This window comes from Zea mays, chromosome 1 (assembly GCF_902167145.1).
Source record: "Zea mays cultivar B73 chromosome 1, Zm-B73-REFERENCE-NAM-5.0, whole genome shotgun sequence".
Lineage (NCBI taxonomy): Eukaryota > Viridiplantae > Streptophyta > Magnoliopsida > Poales > Poaceae > Zea > Zea mays.
The window spans coordinates 276,564,207-276,578,998 of NC_050096.1; the positions used below are offsets into that span (position 1 = coordinate 276,564,207).

General features: G+C 44.0%; 1 protein-coding gene across 1 annotated transcript; it reads left to right on the forward strand.

The window, feature by feature from the left end:
- The first annotated feature begins 11,014 nt into the window (after nucleotides 1-11,014).
- LOC103643930 (probable histone H2AXa) lies at nucleotides 11,015-11,778 on the forward strand. The gene is made up of 2 exons (NM_001364002.1): nucleotides 11,015-11,277; nucleotides 11,389-11,778. The coding sequence occupies exons 1-2, from the start codon at nucleotides 11,083-11,085 to the stop codon at nucleotides 11,605-11,607; spliced, it is 414 nt and encodes a 137-aa protein (NP_001350931.1). The 5' UTR covers nucleotides 11,015-11,082; the 3' UTR covers nucleotides 11,608-11,778.
- The last annotated feature ends 3,014 nt before the right edge of the window (nucleotides 11,779-14,792 follow it).

Here is a 14,792-nt window from a genome sequence, read left to right on the forward strand (position 1 = left end):
TCCAAACCTTTGACCAAACCTTGATTTCCATCCTCGAATGTGATAACTCTTTGGGGATCTTCATTTTTCTCATATGAGGAGAATATTTTCTCCCCTCTCATGTGGTTTGTGCACCCGTTATCGATTATCCAACTTGATCCACCAGATGCATAAATCTACAAAACAAATTTAGGCCTTGTTCTTAGGTACCCAAACGGTCTTAGGTCCTTTCACATTAGAAACAAGCACCTTGGGTATCCAAACACAAGTCTTTGGGCTCTTGTGTTTGCCCCCAACATATTTGGCAACTACCTTGCCTGATTTGGTAGTTAGCACATAAGATGCATCAAAAGATTTAAATGAAATATTATGATCATTGATGCATTGACAATTTTCTTTTTAGGCATTTTGATATGAGTGGAATGCATAGAGCTAGATGCCTCATTATTATACAAATAAGCATGATGTGAAACAATATGAGGTTTTCTAGCATGGATTTTCCTAATCTTGTGCTCATGATAGTTCTTAGGATATAAAATATAACCCTATCTATCCTGAACCGTGGGAGCCTTACCCTTAATAAAATTAGATAGTTTATTGGGGGCATTAAGTTTGGAGTTGCTTTGGCTCCCTTGTTGGAAGCCAATACCATCCTTAATGCAGGGCGTCTCCCATTATAAAGCATGCTTCGAGCAAATTTAAATTTTTTCATTTTCTAATTCATGCTCGGCAATTTTAGCATTTAATTTAGCTATGTGATCATTTTGTTCTTTAATCATGGCAATGTGACCATTCATAGCATCAACATTAACATCTCTACATCTAGTGCAAATGATGACATGCTCAATAGTAGATGTAGATGGTTTGCAAACATTCAATTCTTCAATCTTAGCATGTAAACTAGCATTCTCATCTCTAAGACAAGATATTGAAATCATTGCAAATGTTAAGCTCTTTAGATAAATTTTCACATTTTTCTATCTCTAGAGCATAAGCAATTTTCAACTTAACAAATTTTTTATTTTCTTTAACGAGCAAGTCCTCTTGGCATTCCAAGAGATCATCCTTCTTGTTAATGGATTCTATCAATTCATTTATTTTCTCCTTTTGATCTTTATTAAGGTTGGCAAAAAGAGAAGTTAGATCATCTTCATTATCACTAGAGCTACTCTCATCATCAGAAGTAGTATATTTGGGGGTATCTCTAGAATGTACCTTCTTCTTATTGCCGTCCTTAGCCATTAGGCACTTGTGACCGATGTTGGGGAAGAGAAGCCCTTTGTTGATGGCGATGTTGGCGGCGTCCTCGTCGGAGGATGAGTCGGTAGAGCTCTCGTTAGAGTCCCATTCCCGTCCCATGTGCGCCTCGCCACCCTTCTTCTTGTAATATTTCTTCTTCTCCATCTTTTTCTTCCCCTTCTTGTCGTCGCCCCTGTCCCAGTCACTTGTATATGTATATTTAGCAATAAAGTGACCGAACTTACCACACCTATAGCAAACCCTCTTGGAGCGGGGTTTGTAGTCCTTCCCCTTCCTTTGCTTGAGGATTTACCGGACGCTCTTAATGGTAAGCGCCATCTCCTCATTGTCGAGCTTGGAGGCATCGATTGGGAGCCTACTTGGTGTAGCCTCGTCTTTCTTCTAGTCCGTTGCTTTGAATACAACGGGTTGTACCTCGGGTGTGGAGGTGGCGCCTTGATTCAAGTTGACAATATGTTTGGAGTCTTTGATCATGAGTTCAAATCTCACAAACTTGCCAATTACTTCCTCGGGAGACATCTATTTATATCTTGGATCTCCACGGATTAGTTGCACTTGAGTGCGATTACGAAAAACAAGAGATCTAAGAATAACCTTGACCATTTCATGGTCACCCCACTTGGTGCTCCCGAGGTTGCGTACTTGGTTGACCATTGTTTTGAGCCGGTTGTACATTGCTTGTGGCTCTTTTCCTTTGTTCAGGACGAATCGACCAAGCTCTCTCTCGATCGTTTCACGCTTGGTGATTTTGGTCACCTTGTACCCTGTGTGCACCGTCTTGAGGCCATCCCAAATTTCTTTGGCATTCTTCAACCCTTGCACCTCATTATACTTCTCTTGAAACAAGGAGGCGAGGAGTATAGAAGTTGCTTGGGAGTTAAAATGCCTAATTTGGGCGGCCTCGTCCGATTCGTAGTCCTCGTCGCCCACCTGTGGTGCCTACGCTCCAAACTCAACAATATCCCATATGCTTTTGTGGAGTGAGGTTAGATGATGTCTCATTTTATCACTCCACATGCAATAATCCTCACCATCAAAATATGGTGGTTTGCCTACGGGTACCGAAAGTAAGGGAACACGTTTAGGAATGCGATGATAGCGTAGGGGCATCTTACTATACTTCTTACGCTCATGGCGCTTTGAAGTTGTAGACTCGGCGCCGGATGTGGAAGGTGATGAAGAGTCGGTCTCGTAGTAGACCACCTTCTTCATTTTATTCTTGTCACCCATCCTATGTGACAAAATATTAAATGAACAACTTTAGCACTACATTTTTTTGCTAAAATTTAGCTACTAAAAAACAAACAAGGTGGCTAAAAAGTGATGTGCTAAAATTTAGCAACCATTAGTGAAAGGGAAATGTGCCCTTGGGCCATTTCTAAGTATTTTGGTGATTGAGTGCCAACACAAGTGGACTCATGTTCATCGATGGATAAAGTGCAAATCAAGTAAAAAGGTATGTTTCTAAGACTTAGTACATTGTTTTGGAGACTAATGTACTGTGTCTAAGTGCTGGAAATAGGAGAAATCAAGTTGGAAAAGAGATGACTCTGTTCAGCCAAAGACAACTCGGTCTGGGTACACCGGACAGTGTCCGGTGGTGTACCGGACAGTGTCCGGTTCGCCAGGCCGGCGACTGTCAACTGGCTGCTCTCGGGAAGCAATTAACGGCGTACGGCTATAAATCACCGGACTGTCCGGTGGCGCACCGGACTTTCCGGTGAGCCAACGGTCGGCCACGGAATCCGCGCGCGACGCGTGGCAGAGCCAATGGTCAGAAGGGGGCACCGGACTGTCCGGTGTGCACCGAACAGTGTCCGGTGCGCCAACGGCTAGGAATCTGCAACGGTCGGCTTCGCCAAATAAGGAAAGAGATCTGCATCGGACAGTGTCCGGTGGTGCACCGGACTGTCCGGTGCGCCAGGCGACAGAAGGCAAGAATTGCCTTCTTGAAATTCTCTCAATGGCTCCTAGCTGCCTTGGGGCTATAAAAGGGACCCCTAGGTGCATGGAGCAGAACACCAAGCAACCTTTGAGCATTGTTGATCACTCACACTTCATTCTTGCGCACTTGTTCGACATTCTTAGTGATTTGAGCTCTGTTCTAGTGAGAACCTCGAGATATTGTCTTGAGCTCAAGTCTTGATCTTGTGTGTGCGTATTTGCTGTGGATTTGAGTGTGTTGCTTCCCTCTCTTACTCTTGTGCTTCATATTGATTCTTATTGTAAGGGCGAGAGACTCCAAGTTGTGGAGATTCCTCGCAAACGGGAAAAGAGTAAAGTAAAGAAGAACACCGTGGTATTCAAGTTGATCATTGGATCACTTGAGAGGAGTTGAGTGCAACTCTCGTCCGTTGGGACGCCACAACGTGGAGTAGGCAAGTTTTGTACTTGGCCGAACCACGGGATAAATCCTCGTGTCTCTTGTGCTTGTCTTTATTGTGTCTATTATTGTGATTCACAAGAGCTCTCCTCTCTACTCACTTGATTTCAGTTTTCTAACTCTTAATCAAGTTTGTGGTGTTAAGTTTTAAGTTTTACAGGATCACCTATTCACCCCCCTCTAGGTGCTCTCAATTGGTATCGGAGCCGTTCTCTTCAAGAAAGGGACTAATCGCCCGAAGAGATGGATCCTAGGGGCAAGGGGATGGTGGTCAATGATAAGGAGAAGGAGTCCTTCGTCAATGATAAAAAAGATGACAAGCCTACTGACTCGGGCTCAAGCCACAAAAGAAAAGACGGGAAGAAGAAAAAAACAAAGCGCATCAAGGAGATCGTCTACTACGACGACAGCGACGAGTCCTCTTCTTCCCAAAAAGACGACGACAACTACGAGAAAAAGAAAACGGTCAATTCAAACTTCTCTTTTGATTATTCTCGTATTCCGCAAAATGCAAATGCTCATTTACTCTCCATTCCACTTGGTAAACCTCCTCACTTTGATGGAGAGGACTACGGATTTTGGAGTCACAAAATGCGTAGTCACTTGTTCTCTCTCCATCCAAGCATATGAGAGATAGTAGAGAGTGGAATGCAATTTGATAGCAGTGATAGTCCCATGTTTATTAATGAGCAAATTCACAAAAATACACAAGCTACTACTGTTCTTCTAGCTTCATTGTGCAGGGATGAATACCATAAGGTGAGCGGCTTAGATAACGCCAAGAAGATTTGGGACACCCTCAAAATCTCACATGAGGGGAACGACGTCACCATGCTCACCAAAATGGAGTTGGTGGAGGGCGAACTTGGGAGATTCGCAATGATCAGGGGTGAGGAGCCAACCCAAACGTACAACCGGCTCAAGACCCTCGTAAACAAAATAAGGAGCTATGGAAGCACGCGATGGACGGACCACGACGTCGTCCGCCTAATGCTAAGGTCTTTTACTGTCCTTGATCCGCATCTTGTGAACAATATTCGTGAAAATCCTAGGTACACCAAGATGATGCCCGAGGAGATACTTGGAAAGTTCGTGAGCGGGCGGATGATGATCAAGGAGGCTAGATACGTTGATGATGCTTTGAATGGTCCAATCCACGAGCCTCAAACTGTTGCTCTCAAAGCAACGAGGAGCAAGGAGGCGCTACCTAGCAAGGTGGCACAAGTTGAGGCGGCGAGACTCAATGAGGAAGAGATGGCCCTCATCATCAAGCGCTTCAAGACGACGCTAAGGGGTCGCAAGGAGCACCCCAACAAGACCAAGACAAAGGGGATGCACTCATGCTTCAAATGTGGTTTATCGCTAATTGTCCCGATAATGATAGTGACCAGGAACAAGGGAACAAGAGGGAAAAGAAGAAGGCTTACAAGAAAGCTATGGGCGAGGCACACCTTGGAAAGGAGTGGGACTCGGATTATTCGTCGTTCGACTCCGAAAACGAAGGACTCGCCGCCACCGCCTTCAACAAAGCGTCCCTCTTCCCCAATGAGCATCACACCTGCCTCATGGCAAAGGAGAAGAAGGTAAACTCTCGAAAATCCACTTATGCTTCTTCTAGTGAGGATGAGTCTAGTGATGATGATGAAATAGACTATGCTAGTTTATTCAAGGGACTAGATAGAACTAAGATTGATAAAATAAATGAATTGATTGATGCTTTGAATGATAAGAATAGATTGTTAGAAAAGCAAGAGGATCTCTTATATGATGAGCATGATAAGTTTGTAGAGGCACAAAACTCCCTTGCGTTAGAAATTAAAATAAATGAAATGCTCTCTTGTGAATTGTCTACATGCCATGACTCTATTTCTAGCTTAAAGAGCATAAATGATGATTTGAATGCTAAGTTAGAAATAGCCAATAAATCAACGTCTTGTGTAGAACATGTTGCAATTTGCAATAGGTGTAAAGATTTTAATATTGATGCTTGTAGTGAACACCTAGTTTCAATTTCTAAATTGAATGATGAAGTGGCTAGTCTTAATGCCCAACTTAAGACTAGCAAAAATGATTTTGATAAACTAAAATTTGCAAGGGATGCCTACACGGTTGGTAGACACCCCTCAATTAAGGATGGTCTTGGCTTCAAGAGGGAAGTTAAGAACTTAACAAGCCATAAGGCTTCCATCTCCATCAAGGAGAAAGGGAAGGCCCCTATGGCAAATAGTATTCAAAAGAACCATGCCTTCTTATACCATGATAGGAGATATTCTAGGAATGTTCATCATGATAGGAGTTGCAATGATGTTGTTTCACATGCTTATGATTCAAATGCAATGTTTGCTTCTAGTTCTTCTATGCATCATAGAAATTTGGCTAGGAAAAATGCTATGCCTAGAAGAAATATTGTTCATGTTCCTAGAAAAGTAATGAATGAACATTCTACAATTTATTATGCTTGCAATGCTTCCTTTGCTATTTGTAGAAAGGATAAGAAGATAATTGCTAGGAAATTAGGGGCCAAATGTAAGGGAGACAAGACTTGCATTTGGGTACCTAAGACTATTGTAACTAACCTTGTAGGACCCAACATGAGTTGGGTACCTAAGACCCAAGCCTAAATTTGCCTTGCAGGTTTATGCATCTGGGGGCTCAAGCTGGATTATCGACAGCGGATGCACAAACCACATGACAGGGGAAAAGAGGATGTTCTCTTCCTACGTCAAGAACAAGGATCCCCAAGATTCAATCATATTCGGTGATGGGAACCAAGGCAAGGTGAAAGGCTTAGGAAAAATTGCTATTTCATCCGAGCACTCTATTTCGAATGTGTTCTTAGTTGAGTCGCTTGGATATAACTTGTTGTCTGTGAGTCAACTGTGTAATATGGGATATAATTGTTTATTCACAAATGTAGATGTGTCTGTCTTTAGAAGAAGTGACGGTTCATTAGCTCTTAAGGGTGCACTAGACGACAAACTTTATTTAGTTGATTTTGCAAAAGAGGAGCTCAACAACTTTAAAAGAAATGAAGTTTGGACACTGGTACCTCGTCCCAAGCAAAACGTTGTGGGAACAAAGTGGGTGTTTCGCAACAAACAAGACGAGCACGGGGTGGTGACAAGGAACAAGGCACGACTTGTGGCAAAAGGTTATGCCCAAGTCGCAGGTTTGGACTTTGAGGAGACTTTTGCTCCTGTGGCTAGGCTAGAGTCAATTCGCATATTGTTAGCCTATGCTACTCACCATTCTTTCAGGTTGTTTCAAATGGATGTGAAGAGCGTTTTCCTCAACGGGCCAATCAAGGAGGAGGTGTACGTGGAGCAACCCCTGGCTTCGAGGATGAACGGTATCCCGACCACGTGTGTAAGCTCTCTAAGGCGCTCTATGGACTTAAGCAAGCCCCAAGAGCATGGTATGAATGCCTTAGAGACTTTTTAATTGCTAATGCTTTCAAGGTTGGGAAAGCCGATCCAACTCTTTTTACTAAGACTTGTGATGGTGATCTTTTTGTGTGCCAAATTTATGTCGATGACATAATATTTGGTTCTACTAACCAAAAGTCTTGTGAAGAGTTTAGCAGGGTGATGACTCAAAAGTTTGAGATGTCAATGATGGGCGAGTTAAGCTACTTCCTTGGGTTCCAAGTGAAGCAACTCAAAGATGGGACCTTCATCTCTCAAACGAAGTACACGCAAGACTTGATCAAGCGGTTTGGGATGAAGGACGCCAAGCCCACAAAGACTCCAATGGGAACCGACAGACACACCGACCTCAACAAAGGAGGTAAGTCCGTTGATCAAAAGGCATACCGGTCTATGATAGGGTCTTTACTTTATTTATGTCCTAGTAGACCGGATATTATGCTTAGCGTATGCATGTGTGCTAGATTTCAATCCGATCCAAGGGAGTGTCACTTAGTGGCCGTGAAGCGAATTCTTAGATATTTAGTCGCTACGCCTTGCTTCGGGATCTGGTATCCAAAGGGGTCTACCTTTGACTTGATTGGATATTCAGACTCCGATTATGCTGGATGTAAGGTCGATAGGAAGAGTACATCAGGGACGTGCCAATTCTTAGGAAGGTCCCTGGTGTCGTGGAGTTCTAAGAAACAAACTTCCGTTGCCCTATCCACCGCTGAGGCCGAGTACGTTGCCGCAGGACAGTGTTGCGCGCAACTACTTTGGATGAGGCAAACCCTCAGGGACTTTGGCTACAATCTGAGCAAAGTCCCACTCCTATGTGATAATGAGAGTGTTATCCGCATGGCGGATAATCCTGTTGAGCACAGCCGCATAAAGCACATCGACATCCGGCATCACTTTTTGAGGGACCACCAGCAAAAGGGAGATATCGAAGTGTTTCATGTTAGCACCGAGAACCAGCTAGCCGATATCTTTACCAAGCCTCTAGATGAGTCGACCTTTTGCAAGCTGCGTAGTGAGCTAAATGTCTTAGATTCACGGAACCTGGATTGATTTGTAGCATATATGTGTTTTATGCCTTGATCATGTTCCTTAATGCATTTCGTTGTTTATTTATGGTGCTCAAGTTGTACAAGCACTCCCCGGACCTCACAAGTCCATTTGCAAGTGATGCACATATTTAGGGGGAGATGTGCTACAACTTGACCCTTTGAGACTAACTGTGTACTTGAGTTTGCTTAATTTAGTCTCAAAGGAGGTTTGAAAGGGAAAGGTGGACTTGGACCATGCAAGACTTCCACTGCACTCCGATGAAAGAGTAACTAATTCCAAGTTCATCTTTGTACTCTTATTGCCTTTTTTACTCTTAGTTGAAGATTTTGGTGAGGCAATGGGGTTAAAGGGCCAAAATTGATCCTGTTTTGGGTGCTTGATGCCAAAGGGGGAGAAAATAAGGCCAAAGCAAGAAATGGATCAGCTACCACTTGAGGATTTTGAAAAAGTAGAGTTAGAGTTTTTGTTTGTCAAAATTTTAATTGTCTCTTTTGTCAAAAGTTGGTCTCTTGTGGGGAGAAGGCTTGATTACGGGAAAAAGGGAGAGTTTTTGAATCCTTGATCAATTTCTCTTGAAATATCTCTCTTTATGTTTCAACAAGTGTGTTTGACTTAGAGATAGGAAATTGAGTTTGATTTGCAAAAACAAACCAAGTGGTGGCAAAGAATGATCCATATATGCCAAATTTAAATCAAAACAATTTTGAGTTCTCATTTGTATTGATGTTGCACTTCCTTTAGTTGCTTTTTATTGTATTGGCATAAATCACCAAAAAGGGGAGATTGAAAGGGAAATGTGCCCTTGGGCCATTTCTAAGTATTTTGGTGATTGGGTGCCAACACAAGTGGACTCATGTTCATCGATGGATAAAGTGCAAATCAAGTAAAAAGGTATGTTTCTAAGACTTAGTACATTGTTTTGGAGACTAATGTACTGTGTCTAAGTGCTGGAAACAGGAGAAATCAAGTTGGAAAAGAGATGGCTCTGTTCAGCCAAAGACAGCTCGGTCTGGGTGCACCGGACAGTGTCCGGTGCGCTAGGCCGGCGACTGTCAACTGGCTGCTCTCGGGAAGCAATTAACGGCGTACGGCTATAAATCACCGGACTGTCCGGTGGCGCACCGGACTGTCCGGTGAGCCAAAAGTCAGCCAGGCCAACGGTCGGCAGCGGAATCCGCGCGCGACGCGTGGCAGAGCCAACAGTCAGAAGGGGGCACCAGACTGTTCGGTGTGCACCGGACAGTGTCCGGTGCGCCAACAGCTAGGAATCTGCAACGGTCGGCTTCGCCAAATAAGGAAAGAGATCCGCACCGGACAGTGTCCGGTGGTGCACCGGACTGTCTGGTGCGCCAGGCGACAGAAGGCAAGAATTGCCTTCTTGAAATGCTCTCAACGGCTCCTAGCTGCCTTGGGGCTATAAAAGGGACCCCTAGGCGCATGGAGAAGAACACCAAGCAACCTTTGAGCATTGTTGATCACTCACACTTCATTCTTGTGCACTTGTTCGACATTCTTAGTGATTTGAGCTCTGTTCTAGTGAGAACCTCGAGATATTGTCTTGAGCTCAAGTCTTGATCTTGTGTGTGCGTATTTGCTGTGGATTTGAGTGTGTTGCTTCCCTCCCTTACTCTTGTGCTTCATATTGATTTTTATTGTAAGGGCGAGAGACTCCAAGTTGTGGAGATTCCTCGCAAACAGGAAAAGAGTAAAGTAAAGAAGAACACCGTGGTATTCAAGTTGATCATTGGATCACTTGAGAGGAGTTGAGTGCAACTCTCGTCCGTTGGGACGCCACAACGTGGAGTAGGCAAGTTTTGTACTTGACCGAACCACGGGATAAATCCTCGTGTCTCTTGTGCTTGTCTTTATTGTGTCTATTGTGATTCACAAGAGCTCTCCTCTCTACTCACTTGATTTCAGTTTTCTAACTCTTAATCAAGTTTGTGGTGTTAAGTTTTAAGTTTTACAGGATCACCTATTCACCCCCCTCTAGGTGCTCTCAATTAGCACTTTAGTTCCACCAAAGTTGCTAAACTTTGCTAAAAGTGGTCTCCAACCCTATTTTGCATTGAATACCCCTTTCTCTTCCCCACCATTGGTCGCATGCTCCTCGTGGATCGCAAGTGCTAAAGTTTAGCACTTTATTCAAACATGCCTCAAGTGCTAAAGTTTAGCATGCGCTAAATTTTAGCAGGTGCTAAACTCTAGCACTAGAGAAACAAACATGACCTTAGATATATGTGCCATAGTAACAAAGTAAAGCCTACCCTAAGCTATACTATTATTAAACTTGCTCTAATCAAATTAGACCATATACAACATTTCACCTCATTCAAAACACTGGTTAGCACTGTAAACTGAACTGTTTATAAAATAAATTTGAATATAAATATGATGATGGGTACGCTACTCGAGATAACCTTAGCATTGGATTTTGTGCACTATCCGACTTTCCAAAATTTATACACCATCCGGTATCAAAATACAAGTCGTTTAGTACCACGACATGGTCTCCAAAATATAGCGTTGACCAATTTTTTCTCTCTTAAGATTAAAATAAACTTTTAATATATTTATAATTCTGCAAAATTACTTTTTAAGGGAAATCTATATATGTGATTGTTAGATTTTAAAACTAAATAACAAAACTGTTATTAGTAGTCACAGTTTTATATGTTTGATTTAAGCCTTGACTTTTTTTAAGACAGGAGGGAGTACTATACGGAACAAACGCCACCACTAGTGTCGATGTTGATGCGTCATAGGAAAGCGTTTCACACCATGCTGAGCTGGCTTGCCACATCACCGATCCGTGCCTCACTGCCTCCGAACTCCCACCAATCACAGCACGCGCCCCACTGGAACCCTAACACTATAAAATTGCACGGCGTCGCCCGCCTTTCACCAATCTACTCCTCCATTCTCCACCGCGCCCCAACCTCGAAGAGTTCCGAAGTTTCCACACCCTCAAAGCGAAGCAGCATGAGTTCCACCGGAGGCAGCGGCCGTGGGAAGGCGAAGCCAGCGACCAAGTCTGTGTCGCGGTCTTCCAAGGCTGGGCTCCAGTTCCCCGTCGGCCGCATCGCGCGGTACCTCAAGGCCGGCAAGTACGCGGAGCGCGTAGGCGCCGGGGCTCCCGTGTACCTCTCCGCCGTCCTCGAGTACCTCGCCGCCGAGGTAATCCCCCGCCCCACTTCTTCCTCTCTTGCTGTTTACCAGGTCTACGCCGGTCCGGTCTCGATGTTTGAATCCCCCGTCGTGAGTCGATTGTTTCCTTGGTTTTCGCAGGTGCTGGAGCTGGCCGGGAACGCTGCTCGGGACAACAAGAAGAACCGGATCGTGCCGCGCCACATTCAGCTGGCGGTGCGGAACGACGAGGAGCTGAGCAAGCTTCTGGGCACTGTGACGATCGCGGCCGGCGGCGTGATGCCTAACATCCACCAAAATTTGCTGCCTAAGAAGGCTGGTCACAAGGGGGACATCGGCTCCGCCTCCCAGGAGTTCTGAACGCGTCTTCGGAAGGAGGAGAGACGCGTGGTGATGTTTGGGCTTTGCGGTTTTGGGGCTGTTGTCGATGGGTTTGAGACTGATGGTTTGTGGGATGTAAACAAATGCAGCGCGTTGTTTCATGAATGAACGGATGAAGATGAATGATGGATAGAAGAAAGTATTTATTCATGATTTCCTCCCTGCTTGCATTTGAATTCGATTTGTTGTTTGTCCTATCGTTTGGCACATTGTATCAGGGCTCATGATGGAATTGGTTGGATTGGTTCTGTCAACTGTGCATCCTCTGGTTTGTCAGATTACTATTCCTGTAGGAAAATGCAGTCCGAAAACTCTGTATCGTCTGGTCTTGGGCTTCCACCTTCCAGTAGAAGTTCGTATTGATCATAATCTGTAGCATTACTCATTTGAATTATATTGATTGTTGATGATCACGGTGAACTTCACCCGATGATAGGTTGATGGAATTGGTTCAGGGTTATCCTTGCGCCTCTGTCAACTTATGTTTCTTGTAGCATTACATCTGATACTGGCTGTAGCTGTGGGCCTGTGGCTGTCTTCCGGCTGCAGCTACATCTTCTATAGCACAACAGCCAAAAGCTGCAGTTGCTGCTGCTGCTGCTGGCTGCTGCTGCTATATCCGGCGGGAACCGTTGAGTCTGTACTTGATTAGCCTGCAAGATTGTTCTGCTCTGCTTTGCCCCGAAAGCCAGCCTGCAGCATCCTTGTTCCACTTTCTTCCCTACTTTCCTTTCTCCCTTTGCGCTAAAACAGCAATACGTCCATATGAGCAGTTGAGCACTCCATAAATAACCCATATACTAATAGGTAAGTGTAAAAAACACTAGAGCGTATGTTAGCTAAGAAACGACTCTATCTCTAACATATTCTCTAAGTCATATAAATAATCCTACAAGGTGTGCTTTCTCTAGAGGTATGTACAACGATACATTAGTGTTGCTAGATAGAATTAAATACTTTATTTGTCTTTGATTCTTTGAACCAGAGATGGTTGTCTTTTATACTGGAACGAAGGAAGTAAATACAAGAATTAGATATATTAGATTGTATGAACACGTTTATTTAGTGTATGTAGTGCTTAGAGAACCACAACATAATATTTAGATTGTATATACCCTAAAACGTTAAGCAATTCGTGAAAGTGATTGCGCCTGAATCCCTATTGCTGTGTCTGATTGTGCCTGAAAGCGATGCAGCCATGCAGGTTGTCTCGGTCTAACGTTGAGGTACTCCAACGTTCCGCAATTTTGAAAGTGATTGTTCCTGGATCTCTGTCGGTCTGTCTGATTGTGCCTGAATGAAAGCGACGCAGGTTGTCTCGCGGTCGCAGTCTCGGTCTGACGACGAAGGTCTGGAACGAACTGTGGGTGTCCGACGTGAGGGCCTGGAGGGAGCTATGGGTGCAGTGCAGGCTGGGCCATGTATGCGTTCGGTCATGGACCTTAGCAGTGCCGGTCCTGACATTTTAGAGGCCCGGAACAAGATTTATAATAAAGGACCTTTATAATAATAATTCTTACGCACAATTATAGTGAGCATATATATTGTTAATAAATATTTATATATATTTGAAAACGTTGTTCATATTAAATACAAAGTAACTAAAATATAGCCTAACATCTCATAGAAAAATGCAGCATATATATGTGTCCAGATGACTTAAAAGAATATTACCTCGAACAGTGATTAAATGGATGTAATGCATTGTCAGATCAATCGACCAGGTCATGTTAGTTTCGTTTTTGCCGTGTAGGGCAAGACGTCGCCGTACCCAATGTCATGTGTTGGCTACCGAGAGGAGAGAGCACGGCCGCCTGTCTGTTTGCGACTGAGAGCCTAGACAGATGGGACTGAGACTACGAAGTACTGTTAGAATCTATACTGTCTAGGATCGATTCCTAAGTCCCTAGAATACCAATCCGTAACTGAAAGTAAAATCTTGATGACGTGTAGATCTGATCTACTGATCTACTGAGAGGAACGGAGAAACACACCTTTGTTGCTGTTGCTATCTTTATATCGTCGTCCTGCAGAGAAGCAGCAGGCATCGGGATCCGAGCCGCTGTAGGTTGTCGCGTTTCCAAACACTCCGACGCCTAGGCGATGGGGGCCTCTGGGGACTAGGGTTTTGGGGCGAGGTACTAGCGTTAGTCTTTCCTGCGACCCCTTAGTCCTATATTTATAGCGTCGTGTGCCTGGGGGCTCCAACCGAGGTTAGCGTGGGCCCTCCCAATCAAGGGCCCATTTAAAGAGATAGATAGTTGGGTTTAGCCCAATCCGGTCACTGATGACCAGCTGTAGAGGACACACCCAACAATCTCCCCTTTGTTCTCTACATTCCTTATTCTCAACTTTTCTGGATTCCATCCCTTGACAAGTTTACACATAGAGACCAATGTGTGACAATGACCGATTAAGTATCATCGCACTCATTGACTACAACATGCTCGCCTGCTTCAGAACGGAAAAGACTTTATTTGGTTGCAATCTGCAGCCCCTGTGATTCAAGATCATAGGCACTCCCTTAAACCCATGCCGGCTACGTGATATCTTAACACGTTGGGTGGAAGACCTTTTTGTGAGCGGATCCGCTAGCATCTGCTATGTTCTGTTATGCTCATCTTTTATGGTTTGATCCTGAATCTACTCCTTAACAACAAAACACTAAAAGTCAATGAACTTGGCAGCGCCACATGACTTGTTGTTATAGGAATACGGTACCGCTGGCTCATTATCGCAGTAAATTCTCAGTGGTCGCTCTAAGCTATCAACCACTCTTAATCCGGGTAAAATTTTCTTTATCTTTATTGCCTGCCCATTTGCCTCATGCATGGTTACAAACTCAGCGTGCATTGTCGACGATGCTCTCGCTGTCTGTTTGCGACTTTTATAAGAAATAACTCCCCCAGATATAGTAAATTTATACCTCGAAGTAGGGAACTAGATCTTCTGTTTATTAGCATGAGGCCATTTTTATACCTTGGAGGTACATTAGAGCCTTCTTAACTGCTTAACGGTGTTCTATGCCTGGGTTGATCTGATATCTCCCAAGCATCCCGGTAGTAAATTCTAAGTCAGGGCGAATATATATTTGAGCATACAAAATGCTTCTGATAGTAGAAGCATATGGTACTGACTTTATCTGATCTTTCTGACACTGAATC

Coding starts and splice junctions, on each gene's coding strand:
- LOC103643930 (NM_001364002.1), top strand. CDS start 11,083: ATGAGTTCCACCGGAGGCAGCGGCCGTGGGAAGGCGAAGCCAGCGACC. Junction 11,278..11,388: donor TCGAGTACCTCGCCGCCGAG/GTAATCCCCCGC, acceptor TGGTTTTCGCAG/GTGCTGGAGCTGGCCGGGAA.